Source organism: Mytilus galloprovincialis, chromosome 2 (genome assembly GCF_965363235.1).
Source record: "Mytilus galloprovincialis chromosome 2, xbMytGall1.hap1.1, whole genome shotgun sequence".
NCBI classification, from domain to species: Eukaryota; Metazoa; Mollusca; class Bivalvia; order Mytilida; family Mytilidae; genus Mytilus; species Mytilus galloprovincialis.
In genome coordinates, this window is record NC_134839.1 from 107,986,498 (window position 1) to 108,006,660 (window position 20,163).

Consider the following 20,163-nt stretch of genomic DNA (forward strand, 5'->3'; position numbering starts at 1 on the left):
TCAAAAAATGTCATATTTCAACTGGAATCAATATAAAAAAAAAATACAATTTACTACCAAGTAACTTCATGACTGATTTACATTATATAAATACCATAACATATAGAAAGTTTTAAAGTTTGTTGTTTATTTGGTGACAATACTATTCTACAGCCTCATTTCAATTTTCTGACAAGTAGCACGAGAACACAATGATAAAATATAATTGGAAAAGTTTGCTATTTATTCTAACCAAATTAAAATCGTTAAAATTTGCATTTTTAAAGGCAGTGCTTTAAGGCCTGACTTTCAAGTCATGAGGTTCATCTTTTCATACGCAATCTATGCAGGGGGTCTTTTGGCCAGAAATAGATCCGGAAATGTTCGAATTTCTCCTCTTCTTTTTATGGTATGATATGGTTTTTGTTTCTTTCATTTACATTGGGGACTAAAGAAACGATCAGTGTGTATTGTTCGTTTTATAGAACTTGTTATTAATGTGTATTTTGCATTATAAGCAGTCAACCTGACTACAAACTATCATTATTTGTATTCCGTGTGGAAAGAGGTCGGGTCAATTTCGAGTGTTATCTGACATCTAAAGATTTTTTAATTAGTTCAGACGTTGATATAACAATGAAAAGTCGACTGAACATGATTAATATTGCATCTTCTATAATTCAAAGCGGAATTCGGTTTATAAACGAGAAACCGTAAAGCGTTTTCAATTTCGGTATTAGTTATGTATGTTGTCTACGTATTATGCTGGTTCCCGGTACTACGTTCCGGGTATTAGCTATTTGATATATCTGATGTGTAACATTACGATCAGGTACCAGCCAATCTACGTGTGTATGTGTACATGATTTCCCGCCAAAATGACCGACTTACAGCTATGGAAAAATAGTCCATAAACGTTCCGTATAATGATATGCAAATTCATAATTAATCGTAACTTTTTTTATCTTTATATAATAAATATAACAAAATGGATTCCACAAAATTGAAAATAGCATTATTTTACGAGGATTTCTAATATTTTTTTAACTTCCGGGCGCAGTAATACGTATGTTTTGAAGAAGATCGAAGAAATTGACAAAGTGAATTGAGAAGGAAACGGATAGATATACCTCCTTGCTATCAGGTAAAACAATTTAAATGTACAGAAAAAACACATTTACTTCACACAAATAGTACAGGCTTAAGCATTTTATTGTCTTATACACGACTGTAGTCTAGTGTTTTTTAAACGACGGCGGTGACCTACAAGGTACGGGTCATACTGGGTCAAGTCTAAATATGTAAACATATCCACGTGCTATTAGGTAGAAAGCATCGTAATGCAATATCTACAATTTTGTCCTCCTTTATACGCCGTTTAACCAGATATATTTCTCTTTCAAATACACTTAAACACGGGTTGTATGTACGTATCTTTTCTAGTGTTTTCTTGTCCTTATTAAAGTTCATTTGTTGATGTTTAAATATTTTTGAACGACTGAACACAGTAGTGAATGAATGCAACAATTATATATACTGAAGACTTGGGCTGTACAATGATAGTGTACGTATATCATACTGATAATTATTCTAGCAGTAATTATGTTAATTTAGGATGTAATGACAGGAATTCATGACCTATGCCTCAGGCTTTCTGAAAAAATATCAATCAGAGGCGGATTTAGAGGGGGGGCCCGGGCCCCCCCTTTTTGGGGAAAAATTTGGTTGCTTATATAGGGAATCATTGAAGCGTGACTGGAGCGGGCCCCCTCTTAGGTCAGTCAGTGGGCCCCCACTTATGAAAATTTCTGGATCCGCCACTGTCAATGACAATGTAAACAGGAACAAAACATTGACACGAATGATGCTCTCTTCTATGTTATAGTTATTTAGGTATGTGTGTTGCACAAGTTTCAAAAAAACTTAAGTTATAAAACTTTTTTTCAGGGCACAAACCCACTTTAAAGAGACTTGTCTACTGCCATACCCATCCTATGTTCATGCACCATTTGCAAGCAAGAGACTGAATGGTTTGCAAAATTAAAAATCAGGACGGTGTCCAATTAAACCAAAAGAACTAAACTGGATGAATATTGTAGGAGAAATCTAGAGGAAAGTTTTGATTTGTGAAATTGGTTTTCCTGAAAAGTCATTCATCCTAGCCTGCAGAAAGGAACTATAACTGTCCACCACCAACTGACGAGCTAATGTTGAGCTTCACATATGGAATTACTCAAATACCATCAATGTCTATGTTTTCAGCACAGATTTCACAAGTTATGACACAGCTGTGCTTTTTTTTTTATACCTGTTAAAGAGTTGTATACTAAATTTTATTTTTTTATCAATAAATATATCTTGTGTCATTTAAGAACTTGTATTTTGCCAAAAGATGCATACTAGTGAATGAAAGTGGTGCAGTTCATTTTGCTTTGGTATTTAGAATTGAATTACAATTGTTCATGTTATTGGAATGCATATAAAAATAAGGAGATGTGGTACAATGTATATACATGATATTTAGTGAGTTAATCAAGCAAAAGTGAATAAGAAATGGGTATAAGCAGTTACAGGTACTATTGTACAATCTCAAACAATGAGAAAAACTCATACCGTAAAGAGAATTTCATATTTACAAGTAAGTTTTGTTTTTGCGTTGAATAATTTTTAGCTCACCTGGCCGAAAGGCCAAGTGAGCTTTTCTCATCACTTGGCGTCCGGCGTCTGTCGTCGTCCGTCGTCGTCCTGCGTTAACTTTTACAAAAATCTTCTCCTCTGAAACTGCTGGGCCAAATTTAACCAAACTTGGCCACAATCATCATTGGGGTATCTAGTTTAAAAAATGTGTCCGGTGACCCGGCCAACCAACCAAGATGGCCGCCATGGCTAAAAATAGAACATAGGGGTAAAATGCTGTTTTTGGCTTATAACTCAAAAACCAAGGCATTTAGAGCAAATCTGACGTGGGTAATATTGTTCATCAGGTCAAGATCTATCTGCCCTGAAATTTTCAGATGAATCGGACATTTCGTTGTTGGGTTGCTGCCCCTGAAATGGTAATTTTAAGGAAATTTTGCTGTTTTTGGTTATTATCTTGAATATTATTATAGATAGAGATAAACTGTAAACAGCAATAATGTTCAGCAAAGTAAGATCTACAAATAAGTCAACATGACCAAAATGGTCAATTGACCACTTTAGGAGTTATTGCCCTTTATAGTCAATTTTTAACCATTTTTCGTAAATCTTAGTAATCTTTTAGAAAAATCTTCTCCTCTGAAACTACTGGGCCAAATTTAACCAAACTTAGCCATAATCATCATTGGGGTATCTAGTTTCAAAAATGTGTCCGATGACCCGGCCAACCAACCAAGATGGCCGCCATGGCTAAAAATAGAACATAGGGGTAAAATGCAGTTTTTGGCTTATAACTCAAAAACCAAAGCATTTAGAGCAAATCTGACACGAGGTAAAATTGTTCATCAGGTCAAGATCTAGCTTCCCTGAAATTTTCAAATGAATCGGACATTCCGTTGTTGGGTTGCTGCCCCTGAAATGGTAATTTTAAGGAAATTTTGCTGTTTTTGGTTATTATCTTGAATATTATTATAGATAGAGATAAACTGTAAACAACAATAATGTTCAGCAAAGTAAGATCTACAAATAAGTCATCATGACCAGAATGGTCAGTTGACCACTTTAGGAGTTATTGCCCTTTATAGTCAATTTTTAACCATTTTTCGTAAATCTTAGTAATCTTTTAGAAAAATCTTCTCCTCTGAAACTACTGGGCCAAATTTAACCAAACTTAGCCATAATCATCATTGGGGTATCTAGTTCAAAAAATGTGTCCAGTAACTCGGCCAACAAACCAAGATGGCCGCCATGGCTAAAAATATAACATGGGGGTAAAATGCAGTTTTTGGCTTATAACTCAAAAACCAAAGCATTAAGAGCAAATCTGACAGGAAGTGAAATTGTTGATCAGGTCACGATCTATCTGCCCTAGAATTTTCAGATGAATCGGATAATCGGTTGTTAGGTTGCTGCCCCTGAATTGGTAATTTTGAGAAAATTTTGCTGTTTTTTTGTTATCTTGAATATTATTATAGATAGAGATAAACTGTAAACAGCAATAATGTACAGCAAAGTAAGAACTAAAAATAAGTCACTATGACCAAAATAGTCAATTGACCCCCTAAGGAGTTATTGCCCTTCATAGTCAATTTTTAACAATTTTCTTAAAATTTGAAGATTTTCAATAACATTTTCAACAGGAAGTACTGTTATAGATAGAGATAATTGTAAGCAGCAAGAATGTTTAGTAAAGTAAGATCTACAAACACATCACCATCACCAAAACACAATTTTGTCATGAATCCATCTGTGTCCATTGTTTAATATTCACATAGACCAAGGTGAGCGACACAGGCTCTTTAGAGCCTCTAGTCTTCTATTGTTTTAATTGCAAATATGGGAAGTGGTTAAAATGCTAATGAGACAGCTGTTATTGCCACAGAGCCTTAATTGAAAACTTCTTTTTCATTCATACCGGTAGATTTTGCCTGGAGTTAGAAACATATCTGCCAACTTTTCAAAATGCACATGGGGGTTTTACGTGAAAGATGGTTCATATAGTCATACAAAACCTTCAAGGGGACCTTCAAATGGAAGCAGGACAAGTCGCCCCACTGGCTAATCGCCCACTTTTAAAAAAACCGCCACAAACTGATTTATCAAATCGCCCCACATGTGAAATTGGTTAAATCATGTTAAATATTACTCCTGCCAACCCGCCCTACTTATAAAAAAACGGTAATATTTAGATTAATATATATATATATAATTAAAAATAAAAACTCGCACCACTTTAATGAAAACTGATCAATACTAATCTACACAGAATACAAACAAACCGAAAATTTATTTAATTACTATTATTGATATACTGAAATTATAATTCTAAAAAAAAAAATGTATTGTTGAAGAATAACTAAGTTTTGAAGCTTGGTTATTTGCATAACAATTGAAAAGAAACCTGTTAATTGTATCATAATGCAATATAAGGAATTTAACTTATATTCAACGGGATAACATCTTTTTCCATAAGTGGGGAGAGTTGGCATTACTAAATTCATCCTAGTTAATAATATATTTATCTAGATTTCACCGATTTCCATTAGGTGGGACCAGTTAGCAGGAGTAATATTAACGGAATTTAACTTGTATACAACGGGATAACATCTTTTTACATGAGTGGGGCGAGTTGGCATTAGTAAATTCTTCCTGGTTAATAATATATTTATCTAGATATTATCGTTTTCTATTAGGTGGGGCAAGTTGGCAGGAGTAATATTAAGGGATATAACACATTTCACAAGTGGGGCGATTTGGTTATCCAGGTTCGGGCAGTTTTTTTTTTAAGTGGGGCGAGTTAGTGAAAGTGGGGCTATTTGCTAATGGGGCGATTTGTCATGGATTCCCTTCAAATATATTCTAATGTGGTTTTTGGCTTCTTCGTGCATAAACAAGCTCATTGCCATTGTTGAATTAATTGTTTTCTTTAAAATAGTCGACAAAATTGCTCTTACAAAATTTCCATTTGGGAGCCTCGAGCTCGATGGGGGAAATACTCTGCAAATACTGACAGTTGGCAGGTATGGTCATCAAAAAAGTTGATGTGTTACTATGTACATATACCATTATGTTACTTGATGTTCTTGCTATACACACAGTACAGAGACTAGTCAATCTTTGTGAACTATTTTTTATGGGAGTCATAGAATATGCGTATACAATCAATAATTAAAAATAGTCTATTTATATTGAAAAAGAAAAGTTCTTATATGTCTAAAGAAGAGGGACGAAAGACACCAAAGGGACAGTCAAACTCATAAATTTAAAGCAAACTGACAAGGCCATGGCTAAAAATGCATTTCATGGCGAGGCACAGAAAATATACTGTAAACAGTAGACTATAGATATAGGTGAACTAGGTACAAAAGAACTCTAAATCTTAAATTCTACAAACCACCTCTGTTCTATGGAAGATAATGATATAACTGGACTAGAAATACACACAACCTGTAATTAACTGCCTTTACAGCGCTTTCGCGCTTTGATTGTTTAACCCATCCAAAAATGAAAATAACTTTCATGAAAATTAACATGAACAATAAAACTTCAGACATTTGAACATCTTATGGTGTCTATTGTATTAAATCACTCATACTTACTTGGTAATATATTCTTGAAATATACTGGTTTTAGTTGAGTGGGATAAATTGGCAGTGGAATCTTCCCATTAAGCCAAACAAATTAAAAGGAAGGCCTGACCAGTCCTTTTCTGCAAGATATAATTGACAGATTTTGTAGGACTGACATAATATTGCTTTGTCAGTACTATGACCAAGATGACTGACAGGTCTAAAAAAGTTTTCTTCGAATTGGCTTATTTTACACTTCTAAAATGGAGTCAAGTGTCAAGCTCTTTGCCAGTGGGGCCAATTGTGTTGTATCTATACATTCTTGATTTTTTTCTGGCAGATTAGATGATTAACTAGATGTCCTCGATTGTAATGCTACCAACACTTCAGGCTGATCAAACATCAGACTTTTCATAATTTACTGGCCTTACTATTGACATTCTTGTATATACTTTTTGTAGTACATTTGTACAATGTACTTGAATCCTACATGTTATTAAACATGTTAAATGCACTAAATTGGTTTTTTTTTCAATTTCAGTCAACTTCAGCAGACATATCCCCTTGCATAACCCCATCAACAACACCTTTGAGTGGGACACATGCTCCAAAATATGGGACAGTGATTCCAAACAGGATATTTGTTGGTGGCATAGCAGCAAATGTAAGTTAATCTATAATTATTGTAATTTAAATTGCTTTCTCCATTTGTTGATATTTTTTTACTGATCAAATGGTCTCATTAGTATACCTAAACATGTACACTTGATTTTGTAGACCTACAATATATACATTTTATATATGTATAACAAGTCCTATTGATATGTTTAAGTCATATAACATAACATTATATAAACTGGACATGATTATTCTATTAAATGCACAAGTTCACTGATTGTTTACAGACAACTGAAGATGAATTAAAGAATTTCTTCTGTGCTTATGGAGCGGTCAAAGATTCAAAGATTATTGCTGATAGAGCTGGAGTTTCTAAAGGGTAAGTAAGAGTTACAAAATATATAGTTTAAGCTCTGTCATGCATATATTCTTATTAAACAAAAGTTCTGGAGTGAAAACCTGATTGCATTTATCACATCAAACAACAAATAATAACACATTGTGCAGATAAAATGAATTGTTACAGGCACAAAATGTAGTGGTCTGAAAATATTCTGAAATTCTGCCAGAATTAAAGCATAGATATTTTAATTGTAAGGTTGTATTTACATGATTAAAATTGTTGTTAAAACTCAAAAATGTGTTCTGTAAGAGTAACTGAAGTTATATGTACAAAGAATTTGTTTTTAACATAGGTATGGTTTCATTACCTTTGAAAACCAGGAAGATGCTGACAGAATAATTAAAAATGAAGTAAGTGGACTGTATATAGTTGGAATATTTCTTAAAAAGAAATCATTGCATTAAAGAAAACTTTTGAAATGTAAAGGAGAAGAAATCTATATTCCAGAATAATTTTTTGTATATATTTATTGTTCTAACAATGTTTTAACAAATGCAAATTGTAGTTGTCAGGAAAATGATTGAAATAGAACTGCTTTTAGTGTGTATGTCTATCCATCTGTTCATCTTGTAGGTCACTCATGCCTACATGTTTTGACAAAAAAAGAAAAAAGATTAAAAATTGTGACAAGACTGAAGAGTTTATATAGCCCAGTTAGTAGTATTAGTTACATTCAAAATTGTCCTGTTTTTTGCTTGCATGCCTTCATTTCTAGATACTTTCTATAAATACTATTGAAGTGTTGCAGCAGGGTATAATGCTGTTCTTATATTCTATTGATTACCTTGATATTGTTCTTTATTTTAGTCAGAGAATTTGGTATTTAGAGACAGAAAGTTGAATATTGGACCAGCAATAAGAAAACAAGTCAGTTTGGAACAAGAAGCTGTGGTTAGTTTCTTTGATATGATTTAAAATGATTTTATGACAGGATTTTTAAAGACTTGTCTTTATTGCAGCTATTGATGCAATATTAGTTACTGACATTATCTGATATCTGAGAGCAAATTCTGTTTTATCATGTTTTTTTTAGTCTTTAATTATTTCAAGACTTATTTTATAATGAACATTTCATCATCTATTTTGTTCTGTTCGTAATTTCAGTATTTAAAAGAATTGAAATTTAAAAAATTTGCTATTTTTCATTTTCGAGAAAAATTACCTACTTAGTTATTTTCCTAATGATGGGTCTGAATATTGTAGCCATCAGAATTTATTATATGATTATAAACATGATAAATGAGGAATGAAAACCAACAATCAATTGAAAGTATAATTTCTTTTTTATAATTTATACTTGTTGTGTTTTTTAATATGACAGATAATAGTTTTCTTGATCAGTGCTATTTATTTTATAATTATTTTGAGGGTCAAATCTTGTACTTGAAAACTAAGGGGAGGCTTGCATGCATGTGTACTGCATAGTTGTTAAAAGCAAAAGATGTTTTATTGCATAAGTTTTAAATTTAAAACCTGGGCTTTCGATAGACTTATTGAAACTTTTTAAATGATGTGAATTGTCTGCATTTGAGCAATATGACATTCAAGTGTAATTCCATTAACATCAGAAATGAAAACTAATAGTCCACAAACAGTGAGTAGATGACAGCTGCTTTCCACTGTCTCAATGTTTTCATGTTTAATTGGCACACGCTTGAAAAATTAAAAGAAATTGTTACCAACATTTTGTTATAGAAACATATTGAGATACTAAACAAGTTTTAAAATATAAATCAATTATTAGTGCCTTTCAAAACGATGAAATATATACTGATCATCACTGACAAAACTTCAAACAGTGATGGTGGTTATTTTTAATTAGAAAGTTGTTATATAATTTGCATGCTTTTTGTTACAGATAATTCCCCGAGCCTATGGTAAGTACAAAGAAGTTTAATGCACACCAACACACTGTGACAACATACTGCATGATCATTACACCTGAGTGGTAACAAACATCTATAAATAGATACCTGATGATGACTTTTACAGATTACTTCTAGATAATAATGATGAAGTGGTTTACCTTGGAATTTATTTACCTTCTATTACATAGGAATAATATCAAATACTAAGTGGCAATAAAAATTACTATTGTAAGAAGCAGGGGTATTGCTGCATTTAAGAAAACTCATTATGGTATAACAGACTTTCTCCTTTTCAAAAGTCCTTGATTTTTTTGCCCCACCTTACCTACGATGGTAGAGGGGCATTATGTTTTCTGGTCTGTGCGTCTGTCGTCTGTCTGTCCCGCTTCAGGTTAAAGTTTTTGGTCAAGGTAGTTTTTGATGAAATTGAAGTCCAATCAACTTCAAACTTAGTACACATGTTCCCCATGATATGATCTTTCTAATTATAATGCCAAATTAAAGTTATGACCCCAATTTCACGGTCCACTAAACATAGAAAATGATAGTGCGAAGTTCAGGTTAAAGTTTTTGGTCAAGGTAGTTTTTAATGAAGTTGAAGTCACATCAACTTGAAACTTAGTACACATGTTCCCTATGATATTATCTTTCTAATTTTAATTCCAAATTGAAGTTTTGACCCCATTTTCATGGTCCACTGAACATGGAAAATGATAGTGGGAGTGGGGCATCCATGTACTATGGACACATTTTTGTTTTTTGTGATTTCACCAGTTACTGACAAATTCATGAACATAAACTGCAACTAAATTTGGCAATTTTTGAGGCAGAGCTATTATTTTGGGGGTATTACTCTTCTCATTTTGATTTATGAATTCAGTAAACACATACTGATAAAATAATTATAAGGGCATGTATCAAGATTCCTATCTGAATCAACATTATTCAGTGGTTACTGAAACTCCATGATTTTTATTATGTCCCGTCTTCAAATGTAGGGGAACAATATATTTTCTGCTCTGTGTGTTCATCTGTTTTGTATCATGTTAACTTTTTGGCTAAATTGCCTTATTGGTCAAGTTTGAAATTATTAAGCTTGAACTTAAATTTCCATTCCTAAGATACCAATAGCAATGGGTCAACTGTATTTGATGATTGTAATGATTGTGCAGTGTACATGTCTGTCTTTCTAATCTAGTCAGGTCTGGATCAGAAGTTGTGTTATTGGATACTTGCATTAAAGTCTTGCAAAATAAATTTCAATCATAATCAGTAAAGCAGGCAAGGTATTTTGGATATTGCACTCTTCAGTCTCTTATTTGTTGTTTACTTTGGTGTTACATAGACTTTGTCATCAATGCAAAGTTCACATGTGTATCCCTGTTTTCTAGACCCTATAAATCAGAGTTAATAAAACTTTCAGAATTTTCAACATTTTATATTGTCAATGTGCACCTCCTATTTTGTTTTTTATTCTGATTATTTTTTGGGTGGAAACATGGATTTTTCAAGGGGTGTGGATGACATTTTATAAGATTTGCTTGCTGTTCTTAAGTTGATGGTTGAAAACATGTGTTTCTATGATTACACAATTTTTTTTTATGTCCTGCTCCATTGTATTAATTTGAAAACAAGATTTGATAGATTGCCATTTAGATCATTTTCATGGAAGACCTAAGGCAAAGCATATGAACAACTACAAGAAACACTTAAGTTATTCAAAAACTTGTACAGTCAAACCTGATTAAACCGGACCCTGAATAAACCGGTTTCCTGTCCATTCCGGCCGAAAATGAAAGTCCCATATTTTCCATTCAAAGTCTTTGATAAAATACCCTTTGTAAACCGGACCTTGTGTATTCCGAATTCCTGTCTAATTATGAAGTCCCACTACTCTTAATGACATTAATTATTACCTGTCAAAACCGGTTTGTCTAATTAATTTCAATGATCGATATGCAATCAAAACATATTTTTTTTATACAATATGGCTTTTCGTGATAATCAATTAATCAGGTGTCAAACTGTGAACCTACAATCGTACAGTAGTGAGCTGTATTATTTATTAAAACATTATAAACGTGTCAATTAAACAAAAAGACACACCGAATATATCTCGGATTGAACTTACGTTTTAACTTGGATAAACAAATTTAAATCCCGGAGTAAGAAATTCACATCGTGATTTCAAAATCCTGGGTTCCCTGTTGTGTACCCCTAAACAAATGACCTTGATAATGAAAAACACCCGGATGACAACAATCAATGGATATTGTACACTGTACGACAACGTTTCGAAAGTGATGAAATTACGTTTGATAACATTCTGGCTTTTTAATCGGCCATTCCAACATTTCAAATTATTGATCATTGGAGTAATTCGAAACTCTCATCTTACAATCCTAAGTCCAAACAACACGAGCATTATGATGCAAATGCAAACAATGAAAAACGAAGTGAAAGTGTTTTAATTTATCAGATATAATTTGCAATCAGAGAGAACTTTCACATGCAAAATGTCGGACGTCACAAGTCATTATCTTCCGGTCAAAACGGAAACCTGAATAAACCGGCTCACTGTCCAAACCGGCCCTTTTTCATAGTCCCGTAGCCGGCCGGTTTATACAGGTTTTACTGTATAGGAATTTCAATATGAAAAAGAAGATGTGGTATGATTGCCAATGAGACAACTCTCCACAAGAGACCAAATGACACAGAAATTTACAACTATAGGTCACCATATGGCCTTCAACAATGAACAAAGCCCATACTGTATAGTCAACTATAAAAGGCCCCGAAATGACAAGGTAAAACAATTGAATTGAGAAAACTAAAGGCCTAATTTATGCACAAAATTTGAACTAAAAACTAATATGTAACATGTAAACTGAATTACAGGCTCCTGACTTGGGACAGGCACATACATACAGAATGTGGCAGTGTTAAACTTGTCAGTGGAATCCCAACCCTCCCTCTAACCTTGGACAGTGGTGTAGCGGTACCAATATAAGAACAAACTATAAAAACTCAAGTCTATTTGAAGCCACTATTTCAATTCACAGTTTAAAACAAACCCTCTTCTTTTATTCACGCAAATGAAAATTTCAAAATATAAGTATTTCAGTTGGAGAAGGGGTCAATATTTTTTTTAATTTCGATGCAGAAATGGAATTTATTTGTGATTGATTGATTGGTCCTTGCTGTAAGTCACCTCATTAGAAGTCTGACCTTTTACAATTTTCTCACTGTTGAATTTTCCAACTATTGGTATGTCATGGGAGATTATTGAGATACTTTATAAAGGAATATACTGTAGATTGAAGACTGGTTATGTTTTAATAATATGAGTACCCAAGTTCTATTTTTATTTTCTGAAAGCAGAACTTAACTAAAAAAAAGCAGATAGTATTTATGATTTGGGATTTATAAGTTATTTAAGATGATCTCCAACGTTTTTAAGATAAGTTGTTTGTAACTTGGTTACATTTTAATAAGTTTCTATATTAAGGAGTGATATTATTTTTTTGTATGAAAACTTACAATATTTTGTTATACAGAGTTACTTGATTTTAGATATCAGGACAGTCACTTATTGTTAAATGATATTTAATTTTGTTATTGTACATGCTAAGCATGTTTTTTTTATTGTATTGCACCTGACACTTTTCATTTTTGCTCAATTACACAAAAAAATACAGTACTTAAATTAGAATGGACTAATGGTGAGGTCTGTTAAAGTAACTATTTCTATGAAAAGTTACCCTTTTTCTTCAGCTTGAAGACAGCACCCAAGAGTATATAAGGTAGTTGATGCCTGAACGTTCAAGCCTGCTGACTGATGTTACTTTGTTTCTGTTCTGTACACACAAAAACACTACCGTTATCTTTTTTGCAGTTTTTTTTGGCATGCAGGGTGCACTATCGAATTGAATTAGTATTTTATTATTCATTATACGATTTTCCCAGGTAAAGAAGACAAATCTAAAACTTTTGGCTATTTTGAAATTTATCTTCTCATAGCAAGGCATTGTAATCATTTATAAAGGAAAATGACAAAGACTTTATTGAAATGATGCATAAAGATTGTATACATTTTATATGATTTACATGTACATTGAGTGCATATATTTGGCAGTTTGGTTTTATTTGAAATTATTTTTAAAAAATGTATTCGTTGAAAGCCTTTGGACTTTTAATTGTATTATTGTAAATTACATGCATACTTCAATCTTTTATGCATCCAAAGCACTTCCATAAATCTTTGTCATGAGTGTCCACACTGCAAAACAACAAATATTTTAGTTATCTTGTGTTGTTAGTTTTAACTTTCAATATTTTCAGTTGCAAAAATTTTTTTCTAAACTAAGAACTGGGGAAAGCGCCATAACAAGTAGTTGTCACTTTTTGGATATAAACTGAAGTTTATTGCATTTTAAAATTGTTGGTTATTACCCATGTTTTATTATATAATGATGTAATCCATGTTGTTGTTTATAGCAGAGTTAGCATGAGTTGGACACCCAACCTTAGCGTAACAACACTTCACTAGTTTGTGTTAAGTCCATCAGAAATCAGTCATACAAGTTCTCTCTAATCCTTTTGATATACTAAGAAAATGTTCTTATTAAACTTTGTCAAAGTGTATTTTATGCACCACACCCTTTTGGTTAGTGTGTAGTATATATAAATTATCTGGTAATATAGACTTGGTCCATCTACTGGGAAAACTACTGTTACGTTGGTAGTTAGATATGTATGACTGGTTTTAAATGGTTTTGAAATTATCTGCATATTGCAATCATGCTAAATATACATATACTATTTGATTTTACTGTCGGGTGCAAAAGGTCAACATTACACAAATGTAAATAGAAAAGTATTTTTTCTTAAAAATATTGTTTTGATAAATAAAGGTAATTGTAAGGTAATCCCCCATAGTTGTAATTTTATTGCATTTGCAACCGCCTCAAAATGAAATTAATTTTATGTGTCTGAAAAAGAGAGGTGAAAACACCAAAGGGACATTTAAATCTCGCAAGTGCTTTTCTGGACAAACCCTCATCAGAAACACTCAAATCTGAACATGTGAAAGCAAGGGATGAGTAAACGGCCAAAAACGTAAAATACTTGTTAAATTTAAGATTTTGATTACACATTTTTTTTCTCAAAAAGACCACCATTAACAAATAATATCTTTCTGTAATAACATTTTGTGATGCAAGAATAAAACGCAGCATTTAATTTTATAATGCCTAAAAAATAAATCTTCATTTGAAGTTGTTTTAATTTATCAGTGAGTTACCCTTGCAACAATTTAAAAAAAAAAATCTGTTAACAACATTAAAGACATAAAGTTTGTTATAAATATTTAAAATTTATAGATAAGCACTTGACAGTAAAATCTGCACCATAAAGCACAACCAATATATATATATAATAGTTTGAATGTATATATATATTGTATGAATTGCTAGCTAACTTTATTTGTAGATCCTACCCTTCCAGCAGGATCTGTCATGTACTCTAATGGCATACCATATACATACCAGAATGGACTTGCCATATTCCAGCCCCCAACAGAAGGAGGCTACCCTATACCTCAGCCACAGGTACAATCACAGGTAAATATTTTCCAGCAGGGGCAGAACTGAATCTAATGCTATACTTTAAAACATTTTTTTTATCATCCTGGACTAATATTTCAGTCCTTAAGGAGGGGAGGTTCCAAAGTCCAATTACAGGTTAGTATTGACTATTCCAAGTATCTGACATTTGCCATTTTTCCTTCATCACATCCATCTGGGGTTAAGTTTGCAGGTTGATCATAAGTAACTATACATGATAGGCAAGGGTCCGGAAACGGTCATATATGCCAGACATGACCGATTCGGAAACTCAAAAGTCCTAAATCATTTATTGGGATTTAGGTCAAATTTTATTTTTCAACAGAAATAATTTCGGTCATTTCGTTGAGATTGAGTTTCAAATCGCCATTTTAAACATATTTTTGTTTTGTTATCGATTTTATGTAATTGAACTGCCACTCCAGTAAAATGTTATAATCCTGAGGGCCCTCCTAATAACTATATTAATGCCTCGGGGAGCTATTGACTAATGATCGCTAATCTCTTTACCTGTGTTTTTAGTTCACACCTGGCTATTAATCACAAGCTTCGAACTAATATTATAAAGAAATTAAAATTCTATACCAACTGTCTTCATTATTTAATTACTTTTCAGCTAAGACAATTGTCAATAATGATTTAAAATTAAATTAAAACTTGATTTAATTTACGGAGAAAAAAGATTTTTTTCACTACTAACACACATGCTTTGTTTACTATGATACGCATGCCTGAAATTCTCTTCCGCAGATTTGACACTAAATCGTAAATTTAAAATGATTTCTTGCTAAATAAAGCAAGTGCAACTATTTTCATTAATATTCTTACACTATTAAAGGTAAATATTAAAAAAACGATGTTTTCCTGTGAATTTGATAAACAAAACTAATCCCGGAAATAAGTCCGGAATTGTTCATTTTAGTATTGTCGCATTACATCCGGTTTGAATTTCGACTTCAGAATCGAAAGAAACGTAAGCGATGACTGAGAAAATTACGATTTTGAGTCATTAAAATCATTTTATTCTTAAACTGTTGCCTTGCCTTAATTGCTTTTGATCGATTTTAGGAAAATGGTAGGATAAATCATGAAGTAATCGCGATCCAACAGTAAAACAAGTTCGTTGATGCTACGAGTATGAGCATACTCGTGCAGTAATGAGATTTTGACAATCTGTTTTTGAAAATGACCGAAATTAGGTGAACAAATTTCCGGATCCTTGATGATAGGTAATTTTTTTGAATTATCAAATGGTTTATAAAGGACTATTGTGTCAGTGTCAATTACCTATAGGCCTTGACCTTGTGGTGATGTTCAAAGTGGTTGGTTAAAAAATGTATAAACCATAACCCTAAGGCCCAGGCCAGTATAAAATACCGTATGTTGGTAAAATTTTCCTGCAAAGATGCTTTGCTTTGCTAGCCATGTACAAATTTCAATAAATTTTATGAAAGACTAATTTAGCGGGCATGCAAGTAAAAAAGTTTTTGATACATGTTGTTTAGACGGGAAAACTGAGTGCTTCAAATTGGTAAGCATTTGTTGCTTCACAAGTTGCACCTGTCACATTGCTCATGCCAGAAGAAGATTTCTGATTGTTATTTTATTTATCTCTAGGCAGCAGCAGCAGCATACTCTACTCTAATGTTACCACAGGCTTCACCACAAGCATACTATATATCGCCTCAGTATGCATATCAGCCAGTAAGTATTTTAGAGGATCTTAAGTCACCAAGTAGATATCTTCTCAAGTCACAATTTGTAAATTAATAGGTCAAAGTAGTCTTGAATAACATTTGGGGGTACAATAAGTCACCATAGTGTCTGGGTAACATACAGGAGTACACAAATTTTGTCTCGATAATATTTAGGAGTACGCAAGTAGATTATTGTAATCATTGCAACTGTGCAAACCAAAAAAGTATTTTCTGGATCTGAAAAATATGAAATAAATCCAGAATTTAATTATCATACTCCACAATCTTGATGGCATGAAGGCTGAATGCTGTAAAAAGTGTACCATATTTCATCTGGAATGTTGTCAAAACTTTGGCATTGTATATATTGGCAGGAAAAGCCCAGAGTAAGTCGTTCACTATTTCATGTACATTTTTCATCTTGTAGGTCACACCACAGTGGGCAACAACAAATGCTCAGTGGAGATGGGCACCACAGGTAAGATTGACCAAATTATTTTTATGACCCATTTATGGCCATTATGTTTTTCCGTCTCGTGGTCCGTTTGCTGTCTAGGTTTAAGTTCAAGTTTTTGGTACAGGTAGTTTTTGGGATACAATTGCTTTCAAGCAATCTGTAGACTTATACCAGTGGCTCAGGACAATGCCCTCACGTCAACCGTTTTATTCTAAACATTAAGGACCATCTCAGATTCTTATGATTGTCTTGGTTTAAAAGGTAAAAACAAACAAAGGGATTGAACTTAAACAACTTTCCTATAATGTTATTTTCATAATCTTTATGTTTGATATTTCCCTTGCCTTATATGCGTGTTTTTAACAACACAGAAAATCAGAATCAAGCAGTATTTATATTTAGTGTTTTTATAAATTTAGAAACACGTAAGAGGGAATTCCCCAGTTGTGATAAAAATGCGAGAGTTCTCTGCATTCCGATAAATCTTATTTCTGTCATATAAAAATGAAGTGGAGTATAACTTATATGTCACCGTTATTAAACTGATATTTGATATTGTACTTCCATAAAAAATAGAGACCCAATTAGGTTTAATATACGTTCTTACTACAGGGTTTGTTAAGGTAATTATGCGTATAGTTTTCTTGACTTCAAGGGGTACTAGGTTAAATGGTTGCTGTGGATTCCCCACTCGATTGATTAATTTATAACTCATGGGATCCTTTCTATGTATGTGTGCGATTGAGGGTTATTGTTGTTGCATAATTTTAAATCATATGCATCATTTAAATTAAAATAAATTAGTCCACATCGTTCAGGTTTATATTTTCAACACCCCTTCAGGCGAAATGGAGTCTTCCATATTATCGTTTCGAGTTGTCTCCCTTCCGGAAGTCACTTCTGTGAATTCTGAATCGAAACATTATGTTGAGAAAAATTAACTCGTTCTGTCAATAAACGTCGTATTATATTAAAAACGATTGCAATTTAAACCGAGGAATGTGTACGGAAAGGAGTCATGATCACTGACCCAAAGGAAATTAAATATTTAAAGAGATAGGAATAGGGTTCCTCCTAGAATTAACGTAGGAAAATTGGTGATAAGATACGAAGTGAAATACTTCTCTCACTCTGAGTCTCAGTGACTGCAGTGGAAAGTAAACATGGAATAGTTAGTACAAAAATAAAACACAATAGGCCTAAGTACATTGTCACACACTTTTAACCAGGCTTTGGCTATTTTGTAACTATTCAGATGACGTAAATTACAGTTTACATGTGCAGTTGAATTAGTTGTGAAAATAATATTATCCAGCTACATGTATACATGTGTCAATGAAAACAATGGCAATTGTATCCCTCAGAGCAATCTGCTCTTTGATTGATGAAGTTGAAGTCAAATCAACTTGAAACTTGGTACACATGTTCCCTATGACTTGACCCCAATTTAACAGTCCACTGAACATAGAAAATGATAGTGCGATTTGGGCATCAGTGTACTGTGAACACATTCTTGTTATTCAACAATTGGCATAAAGGACTTTAGTAGCTTAAAAAAATGCTTATATGTAACACAACACAAGATAACTAGATTTTATCAATTTTTACCTAACTGTCTATATTTAGTCTATTCAAATGGTTAAAATGAACAAAAGTATTTGTCAAAAGACAGCAACCAAACCAAATATAAACAGAATACATTTAAAGGGCTACATAGTCTTTAACAAAAGAATTGTTTTTATACACTGTCAAATTCCCCCAGTCTAGAAAAGATATGATTATATTTAACAGAAACAATTGGAGATTGCCATTATCTAAAAATTATTTGTGAACATTTTGATTATGGAACTTTATCAGTTCAATGGGTATGTGTATATTTTTCAAGAAAGGAATTTTAAATAGCAAAATAGCATCAGAAATGAAAATTTGCCTTAAATTTATGACTAGTGAAGGGAAAAAGAAAACTAGATCTCATATTTATTTATGAAAGTAATGTTTATTTTAATATACATAGTGACTTGTATTAAACTTTTTGTTGAAACTTTTGTAGAGTCCAACCCAAGCAATGACTGGATCTCCAGCTTATTACTACACAACTATGCAGACTGCCTCACCTGAGCAGCTTATGTATGCCCATCAACAGCCACAGTTAACCCTCCCGACAGGTGAGGTGTCTGATCCTGGCACTGCACTGATAGACGCTTCCTCTATGGAGGTAATCCCTCACTATGCATATTAATCCTTTAACCAAGTTACAGAACTTAGAGTCCAAATGTAAATGGTATATGCAGTAAATTAAAACAACTTGGATGGAAAAAATCTCTCAGTAGTATCTCACAGTTCTGTAACTAATTTGCATAATTCATTGTTTCATAAACAAGTGATTTGTATGTTGTAAGTTGTTACAAGCTGAGAACTTCCAATGTTATGTCAGACCTGAAGTATATGTGTATCTGGATATTGTTGTTATTGATACTATTGTGTAAAGCAAACATTACATAAAGCAAGCTGTCCTCTAGGAATGCAGTGGTGCATGGTCTGATCATTCCATTATTATTTATTTCCTTTCGGGTTTGATTGTGATTAATTTGTGATGCCTGCTTGTGTGTTGATTGATATAACTAAAAAGAATATATTTATTTACTATTTATTTATTTCAATGTTAAGTTTATTTTGAGTGTTTGAGTGAATATATTCCTATTTTTGTTTTAATTTGGTTTCCTCCTTGCTTTTAATTATCCTTGGGACATTTTAAGAATTGGATTCAGGATTCTGGATGGTTTTAAGTTTATAGTTTATAGAATCTACTGAAGATGCTATTCTTGATTTTTATTGAGATTTATGTTTGAAGTTTTAATGATGGACAGAAGATGGTTGGGTTGGTGAGACTGCATGTGTGTAATTAATTTCTTCACTTTGTAGGTACGAGATGCTAACCAAAAGTGTGTCATGTCCTACCCATCCATGATTCCAAGGCTATTTACATAAACATGTATTATGCATTTATAAACAATAGTGCATGGTGGTTAACTTTATTGCTCTCTTTGTAGCTTAGTGTAGATTTCTTGTAGTCATATATGGTATTAATCATGTTAATTGCATGAGTTTACAAATATTAGTGCTTAGATATATATATGCAATTTAAAAAAAACATACTTTTTGAACAAAGTTTTGGAAGTAATTTGATGTTCTGGTTGTGATGTTTTGTTTGGTTCAGTCATTAGTTTAATTGAATTGTTGGTTTGTATTTTATAAAACATTGAACAGCTTTTGGGAAATCCAACTCAGTTTAACTTAGTGGTATTTACAGC

General features: G+C 32.6%; 1 protein-coding gene and 1 long non-coding RNA gene across 2 annotated transcripts in view; both read left to right on the forward strand.

Annotated features, from left to right (window-relative positions):
* Nucleotides 1-20,163, forward strand: part of LOC143065312 (RNA-binding protein 24-like) — a 39,278-nt gene that overhangs the window by 10,702 nt on the left and 8,413 nt on the right. Inside the window, exons 2-10 of the mRNA XM_076238818.1 lie at nt 6,727-6,849; nt 7,091-7,182; nt 7,499-7,556; nt 8,014-8,097; nt 9,065-9,083; nt 14,565-14,695; nt 16,316-16,402; nt 16,823-16,873; nt 18,903-19,067. Coding sequence (XP_076094933.1) covers nt 6,727-6,849; nt 7,091-7,182; nt 7,499-7,556; nt 8,014-8,097; nt 9,065-9,083; nt 14,565-14,695; nt 16,316-16,402; nt 16,823-16,873; nt 18,903-19,067 — 810 coding nt within the window. The remainder of the gene's footprint in view (nt 1-6,726; nt 6,850-7,090; nt 7,183-7,498; nt 7,557-8,013; nt 8,098-9,064; nt 9,084-14,564; nt 14,696-16,315; nt 16,403-16,822; nt 16,874-18,902; nt 19,068-20,163) is intronic.
* Nucleotides 254-2,345, forward strand: LOC143065311 (uncharacterized). Its single transcript, XR_012975441.1, has 2 exons — nt 254-1,123; nt 1,927-2,345. It is a non-coding gene; the product is annotated as an uncharacterized LOC143065311 (long non-coding RNA).